Consider the following 17,548-nt stretch of genomic DNA (forward strand, 5'->3'; position numbering starts at 1 on the left):
GCTTTTGTATGTGGAAAGGAGTGGTTTCTTGCAACAGGAGCCATCTCCCTGCTGATATGAGGTGACTCTGTCATAATTTTTCTCCTGTAAGTTCTCACATTCAGCCTAAGAATGTGCACCATGGGTCAAAGCTAGGTTGAAAGCTAATTCTGTAACAGTATTCCTGAGCCAGAGGGTGAGACACTAGGCACCCTCTGTGCTTCTCTTTGTCTTCTTCCTGGATCAGCACACTCATTGGCTTCTTTTCACATTGCGGTGATACTGTGACCAGCACAGCTGGGTGGCAGGACCTTCTCCTAGGACAGCTGAATTCCACTCCGATAAAAGTGAGGATGGAGAATGTCCTCCTTTCTGGTGTCCAGAGAGGGACCTTTGCTAGTGGATTTGTGAGGGCAGAAAAGCCAGTTGGGCTGAGTGGTTGGTACCCTGTGCCAATCTGCAATCTAGGAAATGCTCTGAGCAGAGGTGTTATTTAAAATATATTTGTTCAGGGAGTTCCCGTTGTGCCCAGTGGAAATTAATCTGATTAGTATCCATGAGGACGCAGGTTCGATACCTGCCCTCACTCAGTGGGTTAAGGATCCGGTGTTACTGTGAACTATGGTGTAAGTCACAGATGCGGCTCAGATCTGGCGTTGCTGTGGCTGTGGTGTAGGCTGGCAGCCACAGCTCTGATTTGATCCCTAGCCTGGGAACTTCCATATGCCATGGGTGCAGACCTAAAAAGCAAAAAAAAAAAAAAAAAAAAAAAAAGTTCAAATGTTTAGAAGTGACTGGTGAACTTCCTTTGGAGAAAATGTTAATTAAAAAAACAGTAATTGACTCAATCCAGATCATCTCTCATGAAGGGTAAAAGTGTAAAAGTATAGAGGTTTCTTCCTTCCTGATGCTTTTTGTGAACCATCCTTAACTGAACCCCTACCGCCGCCACCCCCCCTCCACCTCCAGCATGTCCTGCCCTTGTGTGTGGGAAGTGGCTGCAGCCTATACAGCTAAGTCTTATCTCACTGTTGCGCCAGGGTGGGGCTGTCATTGACTGTGTAGGGGCAATAAAAGAAATCTCTTAATTTTCTAAAAACAATCTTTTCTAGGACAGATTGTGACAAGAGGTCAGAAAGAATCTCTTCTCATTTCCTTATTGAATGGAGGGTATCTAAGCATCCCCCTACATAAGGAATAACAGTTACTCTTTAGGTATGATCTGGTGAAGTGGTCTTAACTTTTAATTTTTTTTTTCAGTTACACAAAGACGAATTCCTACATCTCACGATTACGTTGTGTGTACATGATTCCTTGTTTTATTTTAAGACCATTGCTTTGTTAAACATGTTGAAGGGCTTTCATAACCTGTGGCTACAATCTTAAATTGGATTTGTTTTTCCCATTGTTAGCATAAAACAGCAAATGTGAAGGATGAGAACCACATGTAGGAGGGTGGTGGCTCTTAATGTGAAAAGATTTGAATCCTTCTTTGTGTGTTGAGAGTGTGATCATCCAGCCTTGCTGTCGATTTCTTCTGTCATACACTGCCAAATCTTCTATTTAAGTATTGTGAAAACTCTTTGTTTTTTTCAGGTCGAATGAGTGATTTGAGTGTAAGTGGTCATCCAATAGATTCAGACTCTAAAGAAGATGAACCTTGTAGTGAAGAAACAGATCCAGAGCATGATCTAATTGCTGAAATGTTGCCTGAGATCATTGAAATCGGTATATACCACAGTGAGGAAGATGAAGAGGAAGATGAGGAGTGTGCCAATGCCACTGACGTCACGACTACCCCCTCAGTGCAGTACATAAATGGGAAGCAGCTAGTTACCACTGTGCCCAAGGACCCAGAAGCCGCAGAAGCTAGGCGTGGCCAGTTTGAAAGTGTTGCACCTTCTCAAAATTTTTCAGACAGCGGTGAAAGTGATAGTCAGCAGTTTGTAATGGCCAAAACTGGCTTGTCTACTGCCATGCAACCTAATGAATCTAAAGAAACAATGGAATCCCTTGAAATTACGTGGAGACCCGAGATTTACCGGGAAACACCAGAACATTTTTCAAGCGGTGAGCCTGATATTTTCCCCACAGCCCCAGTCCACAAGGGAGATGCCACAGAGGGGCCAGAATCAACCACAGAGACAAGCCCTGAACTTGGTGATCTGATGCATGAGCACACTGAGTCTGTACCTCTGCTTCCTGAAGAGTCTTCAGGAGATGCTGCCATTGACCAAGAATCTCAGAAAATAGTCTTTTCAGGGGCTACGGAAGTAACATTTGGTGAAGAGGCAGAAAAAATAATCTCTACCACATATACTCCAAGTACAGTTCCAAGTCCTATATCGGTATATGTTTCAGAGGATGAATCAGTTACCTTGACAGGAAATCCACAGCCTGATGAGCCGATGTCCACGATAGAAAGCTGGGTGGGAATGACCTCTAGACAAGTTGTAGAGTTCTCAGGGAGTCCTTCAATCTCAATTCTAGAAGCCTCTGGGGAAGCAGAAGAAGATAAAGATAAAATGTTTGTCTTGGCCACTGGTTTATCACAGAAAAATACTACCGATGCCCTCGTTACTTCAGACACAAGCAAGATAATGATCACAGAAAGCCTTTTGCATGTTCCTGCAACCACCTTGCATTCAGTTTCTGAACCACCTTCTGCAGTAGTGCCTACCAACTTTGTAAGGGAATCAGACACTTTTGAGGGGGTTTTTAGTACATCTCTTGAGGGGAAGACAAGGGAAGATGAGGAGAAGGGAACTACAGGTACAGCTTCTACAACTGAGGCACATTCACCTACACAGAGATCGGATCAATTAATTTTACCCTCTGAATTAGGAAACCCAAATGAAGCTACATCTGGTGATTCAGCATCTGCTGCCACGAAAAGTTTTACGTTCTTGACGACACCCACAGAGTCTGAAACGGAAATGACAAGTTCTACTCTTGTCTTTGCAGAAACAAATGTCTTAGATAATCTAGGGGAGCAGACCACAGAGCCCAGCAGTAGCGGTCAACCTGGGTTTGAGGAAGGGCTGTCCACTATCCCCAGTAGCCCCATCTCTCTCTTTATGGAACAGGGCTCTGGAGAAGCTGCTTATGACCTGGAAACTACCACTGTTTCTTCATTTTCATTCATCGTAGAGCCTGAAATTCAAACCAAAAAGGAAGCAGCTGGCACTTTGTCTCCACATGTGGAAACTATATTGCCTTTTGAGCCAACTGGACTAGTTTGGAGCACTGCAACGGACACAGAGGTTGCTGAAATTATAAGCCAGACATCCAAGGCAAACTTGATTTCAGAGATCTCAGGAGAACCAAGTCAAGGGGCAGAAATAAAGGTCTTGTCTACAGGTTTTCCTATGGAGGAAGATTTCAGTGGTGACTTGAGCGAATACTCAACAGTATCTCAACCCATAACAAAAGAAGAAACAGTAGGGCTGGAAGGCTCTGGGGATGCAGCATTTAAGGACACCCAGATTTCACCATCCATAATACCTCCTTCAGACCACACTATTCATGTAGCTGACTCAGAACGACCTGACAGCACCTTGGTCAGCACTTCAGCCTTCCCTTGGGAAGAGTTCACAGCCTCAGCTGAGGGTTTGGGTGAGCAATTGGTTGCAGTAAGCAGCTCTGTTGACCAAGTGTTTCCCAGTGCTGTGGGAAATATCTCTGGTACAGATTCCCCATTTACTGATCAAGGACTGGGAGAAAAAGGTGCTATCAATGAAACTGAAGAAAGAGCCACCATTTGGCCGACAGCAGAAGCCAGAAGTACTAAAGCTTCAACAGAAAAAGGGGAAGTGATGGTCGATGGCACAGTTTCAGTGGACTTCCCCCAGACCACGGAGCCAGACAAATTATGGCCCCAGCACGAAGTCAACCCTGTAACTCAAGGAATTGAAAGTAAAATAGTGTCAGAGGAAAAGATTCAAGAACAAAGATCTTTTGAGTCCCCTCAAAGCTCTTTAGCACCAGAACAAACAATTTTCGATTCACAAACCTTTCCTGAAACTCACCTCCGAACCACAGATGATTCTGTACTGACAACAGAGAAAACTTACGGTACTGATGAGGAAATGGAGGAAGGCATTCCTTTAGCTGATGTGTTCACTCCAAATCTAGATTCAAAGGGCTTGGAGTCGTATACTGTTCTCCCTGAAGTTACTGAAAAATCCCATTTTTCCTTAGCTACTGCCTCAGTGACTGCATCAGTCCCAGCTGAAAGTGTAATTACAGATTCAACAACCAGAGAGCCAGAAAGTGTAAAACCCATTCCCAAAGTTATGAGACCAGTAATAAAAGAGTCGGATACTGATCTTTTATTCTCTGGACTGGGATCAGGAGAAGAAGTTGTGCCTGCTACAGTATCAGTGAATTTGACTGAAATGGAACAAGTCATTAGCACGTTGTCTCCCCAGACTTCTCAAGGGCAAACTTTAGAAACCAGTATCTTAAACAATACAACTGAAGACCATGAGGGAATGGAATATGTGACAAAGGAACTTAGACCACTTGTTTCCAAAACAGACAGCAGTTTTGAAGATAGTGAGACAGCATCCGGCACAACCTCACTGGAAATTTTAAGTGACAACAGAACAGAAGGACCCTCAGTGGCACCTCTCACTTTCTCCACACACACTGAACATCCTCAAAATCAGACACACAGTTGGGCAGAAGAAATCCAGACTAGTGGACCACAGCCTATGACGGATCAAGTCTCCAATGAAGATTCTCCAACAGAAGAAATGAAAGAAACCGCAACCCCTTCCACTGATTTTCTGGCTAGAACTTATGGACTTGAAATGGCGAAAGGATTTGTTACATCAACACCAAAACCATCTGACTTGTTTTATGAACATTCTGGAGAAGGATCTGGGGAATTGGATATGGTGGATTTAGTCCACACTTCTGGAACTACTCAGGCAACTAGGCAAGAAAGTGCCACATTTGTTTCTGATAGATCCCTGGACAAACATCCTGAGGTTCCAAGTGCTGAAGCTGTTACTGTTGATGGATTCCCAACAGTTTCAGCGGTGCTGCCTCTTCACTCAGAGCAGAATGAAAGCTCCCCTGATCCAGTTAGCGTGCTATCAAGTACCATGTCATATGAGAGGTCCACAGAAGATGCTACAGATAGTGTCCAAGACCATTTTGGGGGATTTGAGGATTCCACCTTAAAACCTGACAGAAGGAAAGCCACTGAAAATATTATCATAGATCTGGACAAAGAGGACAAAGATTTAATATTGACAATTACAGAGAGTACCATGCTTGAAATTCTACCTGAGCTGACATCAGATAAAAATACTATCATAGATATTGATCACACTAAACCTATATATGAAGATATCCTTGGAATGCAGACAGACGGAGATCCCGAGTTATTCTCAGGACCACATGGCAGTAATGAAGACAGTACTCAGGTTCAAGAGAAGTACGAGGCACCTGCTAACCTCTCTTTAGCGGAGGAAAACTTTGAGGCCTCTGGTGATACTCCTCTGGCTAACTACATTCAGGCAACACACAACGAATCAATGACTTCTGAACACACAAGTCACTTAGATCACGTGAGCTCTGTCTTCACAACTGGGGTCCCCTTCCTTAGCGCAGAAACCGAAGGTGATATCTTGCTTCCCACAGCAACATCCCTGCCCATTCCTAGTAAGTCTGCCACAGTTACTCCAGAGACTGGAGAACCAAAAATTGAAGCCAAATCCCTGGATGACACCTTTGAATCAAGCACTTTGTCTGATGGTCAAGCAATTGCAGACCAGAGTGAAATAATATCCACGGTGGGCCCTTTGGAAAGGACACAAGATGAGGATGAAGAAAAGAAATATGTGGGTCCTTCCTTTCAGCCAGAATTCTCTTCAGGGGCTGAGGAGGCACTGATAAATCCTACCCAGTACGTAAGTGTGGGTACTACTTACCTGATGGCTCAAAGTTTAACAGAGGTACCTGATGGGCTGGAAGGACACAGTCCCCCAGATTCCACTGATCCTTCAGCAGTTTCAGCTTTTGCAAGGCTGTCCTCTCAGACACCACCATCCCCTCCATTCACTGTCTACATAGGCAGCGGAGTCTCTGAATACTCAGAGGGTCCCCAGCCAGGTGTTCTGCCAAGTACGGATGCCAGCACATCTCGAACACCTCCAGGAAGACTTGCGGGTATTGAAACGACTTCCCAACCCTCAAGTGAAGAGTACTTTCATATAACTGAGCTCCCATCCTTATCACCTGACTCAGAATTAGAGCCTTCAGAAGATGAAAGTAAACCTAAATCATTAGAGCAGCTGGAAGCTTCTGCCACAGAACTAATTCCTCAAGAAGAAATTGAGATTCCCCGAGATTCCCCAAACAAAACCAGTGTTCACCTTTCTGGAGAAACAATCAAGGTATTTACCAGTATCAAAACACCTGAGGCTGGGACTGTTGTCACAGCTGCAGGTGAAATTAAGTTAGAAGGTGCTACACTGTGGCCACATTCTACTTCTGCTTCTGTGATTTATGGGGTTGAGGCAGGTGTGGTGCCTCAGCCCAGCCCACAGACTTCTGAGAGGCCCACCATCCCTTCTTCTCTGCAAAGAAATCCTGAAACACAAGCAGCTTTGATCAGAGGGGAGGATTCCACAGTAGCAGCACCAGGACAGCAAGTATCAGCGAGAATTTTTGATTCTAATAATCAGGCAACACTAAGCACCGCAGAGTTAAATACTGAGCTTGCAACACCGTCATTTCCCCTTCTGGAAACGTCTAATGAAACCAGTTTCCTGATTGGCATTAATGAAGAGTCAGTGGAAGGCACAGCAATCTATTTACCAGGTAAGGTCACAACATTGATAAATCTGTTTCCAAACTTGGAAACAGTCCCTTGGTCCTAACATATATATGTGTATAGTTTTTATTGTGATGTTCAAATCAGTGAAGATTTTTAAGTTGTTCACATAACAGCAGGATAGGCCATAGTATTGAGTCCATAATGAGATGCAAAGAAGTAAGTATAGACTCTTTGGGAGCTTTACAGGTATTTTTTGTATTTTTCTGTGTTTAAGAAATAACTTATAGTTGCAACATGGAAATCATGGAAATTGTTAATAGTGTAAAAATTCAGTTTGGTTTTACTCACAACTAAAGTATTGCTTTGCCTTATGTCCTGTTGTTATGCATCTTAGTTTTAAAAACAGGAAAAAAATTGTATTTTTAAAAATCTCTCATGAATGAGTGCTATTCTGGCAATATCCGAATCTGTCAGGTCTTTAAAATTTGACAGTAGCAAATAACCAAGAAACATTTCACATAGCGTATGCAGTATTGTTTATCAGTTCATATTTTTATGCAATTTCCTTGCCCCAGAAAGTCAATGTAATGTTTCTAACACAGTGGCCTAGCCATAATGAGTATTCATTTGGTATGTATTCGAGCTCTGTCTGTTGAAAGAAGATTTTTTTTTTTTTTTTTTTTTAGTGATTTGACAGAAATCATGAATTTGATACAGATTCATATGAACTATCTCATTTAAGCTTCACGAAAAGACTATAACACACATAGTATTAACTCCATTTAAAAGGGCAGGACATGGAGGTTCAGAGAGCTTCTGCAGTTTGCCCAGGGTTTCAGCCACACATATGATGGCAAAAATGGGACTTGAACCCAGGTCAGCCCCAGAAAACCAAAGTATGTGATTTTCTCACTGCTCTTTGGTGGTCTCCTATTAATATAGCATAAAATGAATAATTGATATTTAATGATATGTCAACCATAAACCTTGGAATATTTAGTGGTAGAATTTATTTTCCTCCTAATCTTGCCTGATAATGTTGAGAAATTCATTTTGTGTGTGTGCGCGCTTTTTAGGGCCGTTTGTGCAGCGTATGGAGTTTCCCAGGCTAGGGGTCTAATCGGAACTACAGCTACTGGCCTACACCATAGCCACAGCAATGCAGGATCCGAGCCGAGTCTGCAGCCTACACCGTAGCTCAGGGAAATGCCAGAACCTTAACCCACTGAGCGAGGCCAGGGATCGAACCCACAACCTCATGGTTCCTAGTTGGATTCGTTTGTGCTGCACCACAACGGGAACTCCGAGAAATTCACTTTAGTAGTGTTTTCCAAGAACATTATTTAAATAACAACATCAGTGAAGTCTACAAGTAGCTAACGCCACCTCATTGCTACCTAGAAAAATTAAAAAAAAAAAAAATCAGTATTCTAGGGCTATGTTGATTGAAAATATGTTTTATTTTAATGAATATGTTTTACAGCATGGCTACACGTAAAATTATTCTTCTGGTCTTTTCAACCTTATGTTTTGTGCTACCAATGCTTCAGTTTGTTGTGCTTCAGATAGAGTGAAATAGTCATAAAATGTAACTTTTATAAATGACTTGGAGTATTTCATGAATAAAATTGAGCGAAGGTGGTTGATGGAATCTTTTTTGTTGTCACTCTTTATTTAATCTGTAATGGTAACCTAGTAATCTGGCCAGTATTTATTCTTTTGTCATTTAGTTGAAATATACTTCAGGTTAAAGGAAATATGATAGAGAAATCACTGGTAATAGCTATACACAGAGAGAGAGCAAGGTTTGACAAATGAATGAGAAGTATGTACCAGTTATCCACACCAGTGTTTACTTAGAATCAGAGCTTGCGTCTCCATTGCAAAACAAGTCACTTTAGGCCAATTCAGTAAACAGCAGCTCCTACTGGATTACCTGATCTCTCTGTTGAAGAGTCAGCTTTCAGAGATGAATACCAACTGTTCAGGAAAGAACCAAATGCATAAAAATAAAACTGTTCTTCTAATCTAAACTACTTTAAATTCACAGAAGGACCCCCTTTCCTTGCCAAGTCCGTGTCCCATACGCTCGCATGGTGTCTTGTGTCTGTGGTGGGAAGAATGCTGTACTTCACATTTGTGTGGCAGTGTCACAGTTTACCAAGCACTTTCACATGAGCGTCATTTAAATTTTGCACTGAAAGCAGCATGCAGATGTGTTGTTGATGAGAGCCTTGTCATCCAGGCAGTGTGCTTTAAAGAGCAGAAAAGTGAAATGGCTAAGGAGATTTTAAATATTTTTAGAACTGTAGGAGAAAGAGTGTTAGCAAAATCGGAATCGCTTTTGAAGAAATAATTGTATGCATCTGAATGAACCTAAATCATATCGAACCCACACATGCGAATGTGTATCTATCATGTCTTTCTAGTAGTCCAGAGTTTCTTTAACACTCAGAAAGTGTGACTTTGACTTTCCTGGGTGGGAAAGGTTCAGTTATCTTCTGTAGCAGTATCTGTTTATCTAAATATTCATGTTTCAGAAGTAGATATCTTTTCTTCATGTGCAATTATTTCAGACTTTCAGGACTTAAAATTTGTGAAAATATGGTTTTTATTCCATTTACAACCTATTTCTTTCAATTCTTTTGTAAAACATTTCACTCTCATTTGGATTCTTAAACATTTGAAACAAACAATTCTGGAAAAGTATTCAAATAATATATATAAGCTGTTAGTGTAAATACAATTATCCAGGCAATATTATGGAATAATATATGTGCTTCAAGTAGTGTAAAAGCATTTGCATTTAGAAAATATATACTAAACTGTTTCTCCTCAGAAATTTGTATCTCTGGCCTTTATATTGATCTTCTAGGAGTGTCGATTTTATTTCGTGTTTTAATAAGAAAATTGTCATAAGAATTGGGGGTTTCATTTTAGGTGAGGTTTTTGTATTGGGGTTTGTTTTTATACAGTAGAGTTTAATCCATGTGTTGCTTTTCTTCAAGTATAGTTTAAAGGAGTACATTTGGAACGTGTTTTTGGAAAAAGCATATTAATGTAGCAGAAGAGACTTCAGTGCACACTTTCGAAGAAAAAGTTTCTGAGCATTAAGTGGTAAAAGGCAATAATAATTCAAATGATGGTAACAAGCCAATGCTAAAAAGAATGCATGTTCTGTGTATCCAGCCATTTCACATGAACTAACCTCGTTTAAAAGAATACATTTTCCATTCACTGTGCACATACGTGTAATCATTTTGACTAAAATCAATTGCCATTATCATGCCAACTAAATCTGCAGTAGAATATATTAGTTGCCAGATGCCATACAAAATACTGTTTACAAATAATGATGACTGAATCCCAGAAATGAATAGAATGAATAGTGCAATTTGTAACAATTAGTTATAATGCCAAGAAACACTCCAGAGAGTAAAATTAATGTTAATTTTTTATATGTAGTACCTCTAAATTGCTATGGGAAAGCTTGTGTTATGGTAGCAAGAAGTGGCATTTTATGCTAAAATATGTGGAAACATAGAGATGAGTCTAATTGCTTTTCTTACTTCCCTGAATGTGGTAGGACCCGATCGTTGCAAAACCAACCCGTGCCTTAATGGGGGCACCTGCTACCCTACTGAAACGTCCTATGTGTGCACCTGCGTGCCAGGATACAGTGGCGACCAATGTGAACTTGGTAAGATGCTTCCGCCTGAAAGGCCAGAATACTTTTCCAGAAGATGTACTGGGGGAAATTTTATATTGCTTGAATCAGTCAGAGGGTTTCAGAGAAACCTATGTTTAGGGGAATTATATGTTAAATGAAATTAAAATCATAGCATAATTTAAGTAAGGTCTGGGAAATAGGGAGAAATATTTACTGAATTTTGTTAATATACTCAACTCAGTGACGCTTATGGAGGTCAGCTGTATCTTTTTGTGGTTTCTACTGATAGGCTTTACAAATGTGAAGTTGCATAAATATTGACAAAAAAGTTTAATCTACTCCCCCAAATCTGCACATCAATAAACCAATTTACATGCAAATTTTTTTTTTTTTTTTTTTTTTTTTTTAGAAAGCTTTTTAAAAGGTTGTGAGGGAAAAAAAAAAGAGAGAGTGAGGTTTTGGTTTGGTTTTTGCTTTTGTTTTTGTTTTTGGCCTGTGACTGCAGCATGAGAAAGTTCCCAGGCCAGGGCTCAAACCTGCTTACCGCTTAGATTTGATTCCTGCCCCGGGAACTTCTATATGACTTGGGTGTCAAAATTATCATGATTATGTCTAGAGGATGACTGTCAACATGGTGAAGGACAAGAGTGGAGAGGGAGGGACCAGAGGCCATGAGCCCTGTTAGATGTTTTCGTTATGTCACATGTGAGGTCAGCAGAGCCTGAGCAGGATGGGGTGGGAAGGCTAGGGAGATTTTTTTTTTTTAAGGGGTGCGCCTGCTGCATGTGAAAGTTCCCATGCTAAGGGCTGAATGGGAGCTACAGCTGCTGGCCTGTGCCACAGCTACAGCAACACCGATCCAAGCTTCATCTTCAACCTGCACCACAGCTCACGGCAACACCAGATCCTTAACTCACTGAATGAGGACAGGGATCAAACTGCATCCTCATGGACACTAGAGGTTCTTTACCTCTGAGCCACCACGGAAACTCCCTGGGAGATTCTTTATTGGTTTTAGGGATCTTGTAACTCATCTGTTACAAGATAATGGGGATAATGGCCCTACTCTATATGTATTTGGAATTTTCTTAGGGAAGATTTAGCAAATAAAAATATTGGAAGGTTAGTTAATTTTGAATTTTACATTAAAAAAAGAATTTTTTTTTTTTATTACAAGCATGCCCTCAAGGTAGCAATGGGACATAATAAAAAAAAAAAATTTTTTTTTTAAATCTAAAATTCAAATTGAACTGGCTACCCTGTATGTTATCTGGCAATCTTACACTAAATAAGATCCCTTGACCTTTTTTGAAAGTACTTTTGTGGCCTTTTCCAATTTTCAGATTTTGATGAATGTCACTCTAACCCCTGTCGCAACGGAGCCACATGCGTTGACGGTTTTAATACCTTTAGGTGTCTCTGCCTCCCGAGCTATGTAGGTGCACTTTGTGAGCAAGGTAAGAGTTCTTACAAAATTTGTATGACAAACAGTATTGATACTTCATGTCAACTGTTACTTCTGAACATCTCTTTGTGATAATGATTTTAATGTTTTTTTTGGTTTGTTTTCAGTTTACCACACTGCATATTCTTTTCTGCAGAGGAAATTCACAGGTTGCCTAAATACATTAGATTTCCTGATGTGTCCATAGCTCACAACATTTGAACAATGATGTTGATTTGATCATCGTTGTTTTGCTGATAGAATGGAATTGCAGACAGGGCGCACTGAGCCGAATTTAAGGACATTTCTCCACCAAAAGGGACATTATGTATTCTTCCTGGGGACAAACTAGGCATGGACCTTCACCCGTGTAGGGGCTCATACCTAGGAGTGTCAAATTTATTGTTAGTCGACTTTATTTTCTCCTCCTACACATGTAAGACTTAATGGGCTCATTGTTCATAATCATCTCTGGAGAATGACTTAATACAGTTGTGTGAATATGTGAGCCTTGGCTTGGCAAATACTGCAGAAAAGATACTGTGAATCAGGGTTTTTTTCCCTACCGAAGAAGCATCTACTTTTTCAGAATGAAAGAAAGGCCTAAATTCACTATGGCTTGCACCCCGTGATCCCTGTAGTTTGCATTTTATAGCCAACCTGAGGGTGTATGTTAGGGGGTTAATGGTAGCATTTCTGAGCCCATCCATCAGAAACAGCATAGTCAGCACACTCAGTTTTGGAACATCGATTTCCTCTGCTTAAAGTCATATGGCGGTTTGGCTTTGACAAAAGTGCTTAATGCCAAACTTCCATTCCACCAGACAAAACGAAAATGAGTGTCTATTGACTCAGACACATTGGTCTGGCCCCACATTCTGTTTTGCAGCGTTAATCTGCATGTCACCACAATTAAAGCAAAACTAAAATGTGCATGCATTGAATTGCCAATAGAAGGGGATGGGTAATGGTTGGGATTGGAGGGGTGAGATTCTTTCTCTTCATTCCATAGGATGAGTCTGCTTTGGAATTTTAAAAGATAAATATGATAATTGACCAAAGAGATCTATTATATGATATATGATATAATATATACATGATAATTGACCAAAGATATTCTGTTGAAAGATGCTATTTGTTGAAGAAAACAGAGTGAGATACTGGAGACATTCCTGTATGTTATAATGCTTCTGGCTTCCCTTAGTTCCAAGTACAAGGAATGATTCAAAAAATTATTTGTTCAACAAGTGTTTACTGAGCACCTACTGTCTTCTAGGCACTATTCTAGGCCCTGGAAATAGAGCTCTGAACCAAACAAAGTCTCAGAATTGGGTGACTCAGCATAATTCTTGGCAGGGAATAAAAAGAGATACTATTTGTTGGATACTTTTCAATTTACTATATGCTTCCAGGTTTCCAGGTACATCATTTCCTTTGGTTGACATAGTATTTCTATGGGTTAAGTGGATCAGAAATTGAGACTCAGGAAGGAAAAGTGATGTGTTCAGGGTCACATAGCTAGGAAATCAGAGAGTAGGAAAAATGAACCTAAGTGGCCTTGGAAGCAAGCCCAGGTTTTTCTCAAAATCTTCACAGTTCTAAAGTAACTCTTAAAGATAAGCATTTTATGAATCTGATGGATTCAATGGTAACATCCCTGCAAGGGACTTAACCTTTTTCCTTCTCTTTAAAAGAATATTAAAAAGAAAAGATTTTCATTTTTTTCTTTCATTTCTGGTACTACCTAACCTTCAGGTACACGCTATTTTATCTTAAAGCAAAATTAACTTTCATCCAAATTGTTTGCTAAGAAACAGCTCTCCCAGTCTGTTTACCAGATGCAGCTGTGCTCCTGTGATTTATTGCCAGGACACAAAGATTTTTTTCTCCTCCTTTCAGGTTGCCTAAGAACAAATGTTTTCTTCATTAACAGCAGCATTATTGTCTAAACAGTTTTCTCTCCAAATTTTGGTGATGACTGTGTCATTGTTTCTTCAGCTGACCTTTTCTGTTCTCTGCTTTAGTAACTTCCTAACTCCCAGTGTCTGTGGAGTAGGGGATACATTTGGTGGAATGATGACAGATCTAAAACCTAAAAGGGGGTCTTAGAACATTGGGAAGACAGCTCTATACACACAGTATATACACACAGTATAGAGCTGTGTGTCAAGATACAGCTTGGCAAGATACAGTTTGCCAGCCAAAAGTGTGGAAGTGTTGACTGCTTCCTAAGGCTTGAGAGCTCTATGTCAGAAGTGTTGAAAACATTACCTATATAGCATAATGAGAATAGATTTTTGGTGAAATTGTTTAAAAGTGATAGTTTCAGTCTCTGTGGTCATAAGTGTTGTCATACCCTCCCTCACTGCTCTCCACACACACTGCAAAGCTAAACCTGGGACTTCGTAAGGCACTATAGGGGTTTTAAAGCATAAGAAGTATTTTGATAGGTAGATGATACTTAAGAGAACATCATCCAAAAGGATTGCCTGGTTTTTTGTTTTTTTTTTTTAATTTTATTTACAGCCACACCTGCTGCATATGGAAGTTCCCAGGCTAGGGGCTGAATCAGAACCATGGCTGCCAGCCTACGCCCAAGTAGCCAAAATATGCTTCCTTCTTGGGTGCTGAGTGCTACTCTTCTACCAAACCACCTAGCTGTGTCCTGGGTCCTTTCCTGGGAGATTTGGTTTCCAAACAACTCTGTAATACAACTCAAAACTTCCGGTGCACATCATTTAAATCAATTAGTCAGCTGGCTCTAACTAAACAACAGGCCTGATAGACTAAACTGAAATAAAGACTGCTTTCAGAGATAAGCTGCATCTGTTGTATGATGATGGTCCTAATTACAGAAGCCAGGAAAAAATTGTGTTTCACCGTGCATGCTTTCCCACAATTCCAGGAGGAGGAGTCAGTCTGTCTGTCAACTCGGCCACCAAGTCAGACATGTAAAACAAGCATTTATTTTATCTCCCAGAGTTTTGGTCTCTTTATGAGTCAGTAAAATTAAGGGAGGGGAGAATGATCACTAGGTAATAGAGAGTTTTCTCAGTATCTATAATTTTCTAAACTTGGCAGTTTTGTTAGCTTTTACACATAACTAGTTCAATATATTTGTGAGATGTTGGAGTTCCCGTCGTGGCGCAGTGGTTAACGAATCCAACTAGGAACCATGAGGTTGTGGGTTCGATCCCTGCCCTTGCTCAGTGGGTTAAGGATCCAGCGTTGCCGTGAGCTGTGGTGTAGGTTGCAGACGCAGCTCGGATCCTGCGTTGCTGTGGCTCTGATGTAGGCTGGTGGCTACAGCTCCGTTTAGATCCCTAGCCTGGGAACCTCCATATGCCACGGGAGCAGCCCTAGAAAAGGCGAAAAGGCAAAAAGACAAAATATATATATATATATATATATATATATATATATATATATGTATGTGTGTGTGTGTGTGTATTTGTGAGATGTGTTTTGTGAAAGTGAAAATTATTTCCGCTGATCATTAGTTAATACGTAAAATTTAATCTCACCTGTGAGCAGGCGAGTCTGAGGGAAGATTGCCAATGAGGATGTAGTTCTGTGAGCAAGGCTACATTCCTATGAAATATTTAAAAACTTGCAACCTAGAAATATAGGTGAAGTTTACTGACCGCATAAAATTGACACACTTGAAAAGTGTTTTCATCTCACCAGATTATGGTGCGCTTGTTGCAATGGAGAAAAAAATATATACATATGCACATATACATGTGTGTGTATATGGCTTGATGGAGTGGGGTTACTAAGTTAAAGTTAAGTCATTCTTGATAAACTTCAGGTCCTGATGTTTTTGCACTGGGAGTTACCTGTATTCCTCTCCTTTTAGGAAAAATGCTCACAGTCCTAGCTATACCCCAGAAGCTGCCTACTGATGAAAAATTGTTTTCTCTTAGCAAAGCTTACCTGAGAGCCTATGGCCATCTAGCTCTCTCTCCTGAAAGTGGGAAAGGACTACTTCCAGAGCCTTTGAAGTCCTTATACAAATAGAGCATTCAGAATGCTTTTAGCCAGAAATCTTATCACTTGCATGAAGCTCTTTAGAAAAGTTGTGTTGGTGAGGAGTTAGCCCCAATTCCTTCACGAATGAGTCCCTAGACAATGCTGCCTATGAGGTTTCTCGACTGGCCCCCTTTCCAGTTTTTCTCTGGCTGAAACTGGCTTTCATCAAGGAAATTGCATTTAGTGCCCTTCGTATCCTGGGATGCACTGCCACCCCACTTGGCAGGAATCAGTTAGACTCTTTACCATAATTTCTTTCTCATCGTGGCCAAACTGTGCCTCCCTAGCTTAGGAGATGCGGTATTGGTGTTGGTTTGGGTCTTCTATGAACACTGAGATGGGTGAACCAAGTTTGAATGAGGTAGGTGAGTTTAATAAACCCCTGCCTTGTTTATTCCCAGACACGGAGACATGTGACTATGGCTGGCACAAATTTCAAGGGCAGTGCTACAAGTACTTCGCCCACCGACGTACGTGGGATGCAGCTGAACGGGAGTGCCGTCTTCAGGGTGCCCATCTCACCAGCATTCTGTCTCATGAGGAACAAATGTTTGTGAATCGTATGTATACATGGGTTTTCTGAAGCTTCATTCATTCTCACCACCTTCTTAATTTTTCCTTTATCTAACTGAAAACAATTAGTGTTCTCAGTTGTGACTCAACTGAATGCATCACTGTAAACTACTTAAAATCATCTCTCCTATCTGAGTCCCCTACTTTGAGAAACATGCACCTGTAACATGGAAGACATTTCTTGTTTTGTTTTGTTTTGTTTTTTGTCTTTTTAGGTCTGCACCCACGGCATATGGAGGTTCCCAGGCTAGAGGTCGAATCAGAGCTATAGCCAGCGGCCTATGCCACAGCAATACCAGACCCGAACCGCATCTGTGACCTGTACCACAGCTCATGGCTACGCCAGATCCTTAACCTACTTATGAAGGCCAGGAATTGAACCTGCGTCCTCATGGATACCAGTCAGATTCATTTCCCCTGAGCTACGACAGAAACTCCAGAAAGGCATTTCTTGATTTGCCATCAGTAACAGCTGAAATAGTATACCATAGTTTGAAACATATGCAATTGTTATTTGGTCATTTTTTTGACTTTCATAAATAAACACCTCTTATGTTTTCCATCTAATTCTTCCCATGCTTGATGGTCTCTATTTTGAATAATTGTCTAAAGTTAAAGAGAAAATTGCTTTCAGTTATTTTTATTCCACTAATTAAAATTGAATTGTTAATAGCACCCACATCTTATCCTCTGTGGATAATTGGTCCTCATCCAAGTTTCTAACTATTTTAGACCATAGAAAGGGGGCTTCATATTAAGAACATGAATAGGTGGAGACTGAAAGCTAATGAAAGTTACTATACTTTATAACTCCTTAAACTATAGCAATGATGAGGGCAGCTAGCTTTAATGTAGCAAACATATAGACATTTTTTGCTCATGAAGCATTGTTTAATGCTCTATTAAATATGCTCTCATGGGAGTTCCATTGTGGCACAGCAGTAACGAATCTGAATAGTATCCAAGAGGACAAGGGTTCAATCCCTGGCCTTGATCAGTGGGTCAAGGATCCAGCGTTGCCATGAGCTGTGGTATAAGTCACAGACATGGCTGGGAGCCT

The 17,548-nt window shown here is 40.7% G+C and overlaps 1 protein-coding gene across 6 annotated transcripts in view; it reads left to right on the top strand.

Moving 5' to 3' along the window:
• The window catches only part of VCAN (versican), a 128,851-nt gene that overhangs the window by 84,033 nt on the left and 27,270 nt on the right, over positions 1-17,548 (top strand). For 4 of the 6 annotated variants that reach the window (XM_021081073.2, XM_085009691.1, XM_005661535.4 and 1 more), the window contains 4 exon segments: positions 1,576-6,813; positions 10,356-10,469; positions 11,783-11,896; positions 16,317-16,475. In XM_021081073.2, the coding sequence (XP_020936732.2) occupies positions 1,576-6,813; positions 10,356-10,469; positions 11,783-11,896; positions 16,317-16,475 (5,625 nt within the window). 6 annotated transcript variants of the gene reach the window in all.

This window comes from Sus scrofa, chromosome 2, assembly GCF_054392235.1.
Source record: "Sus scrofa isolate SSC_HxYL_T2T_F1_AM1 chromosome 2, Sscrofa_HxYL_maternal_Yorkshire_Landrace_v2.0, whole genome shotgun sequence".
Lineage (NCBI taxonomy): Eukaryota > Metazoa > Chordata > Mammalia > Artiodactyla > Suidae > Sus > Sus scrofa.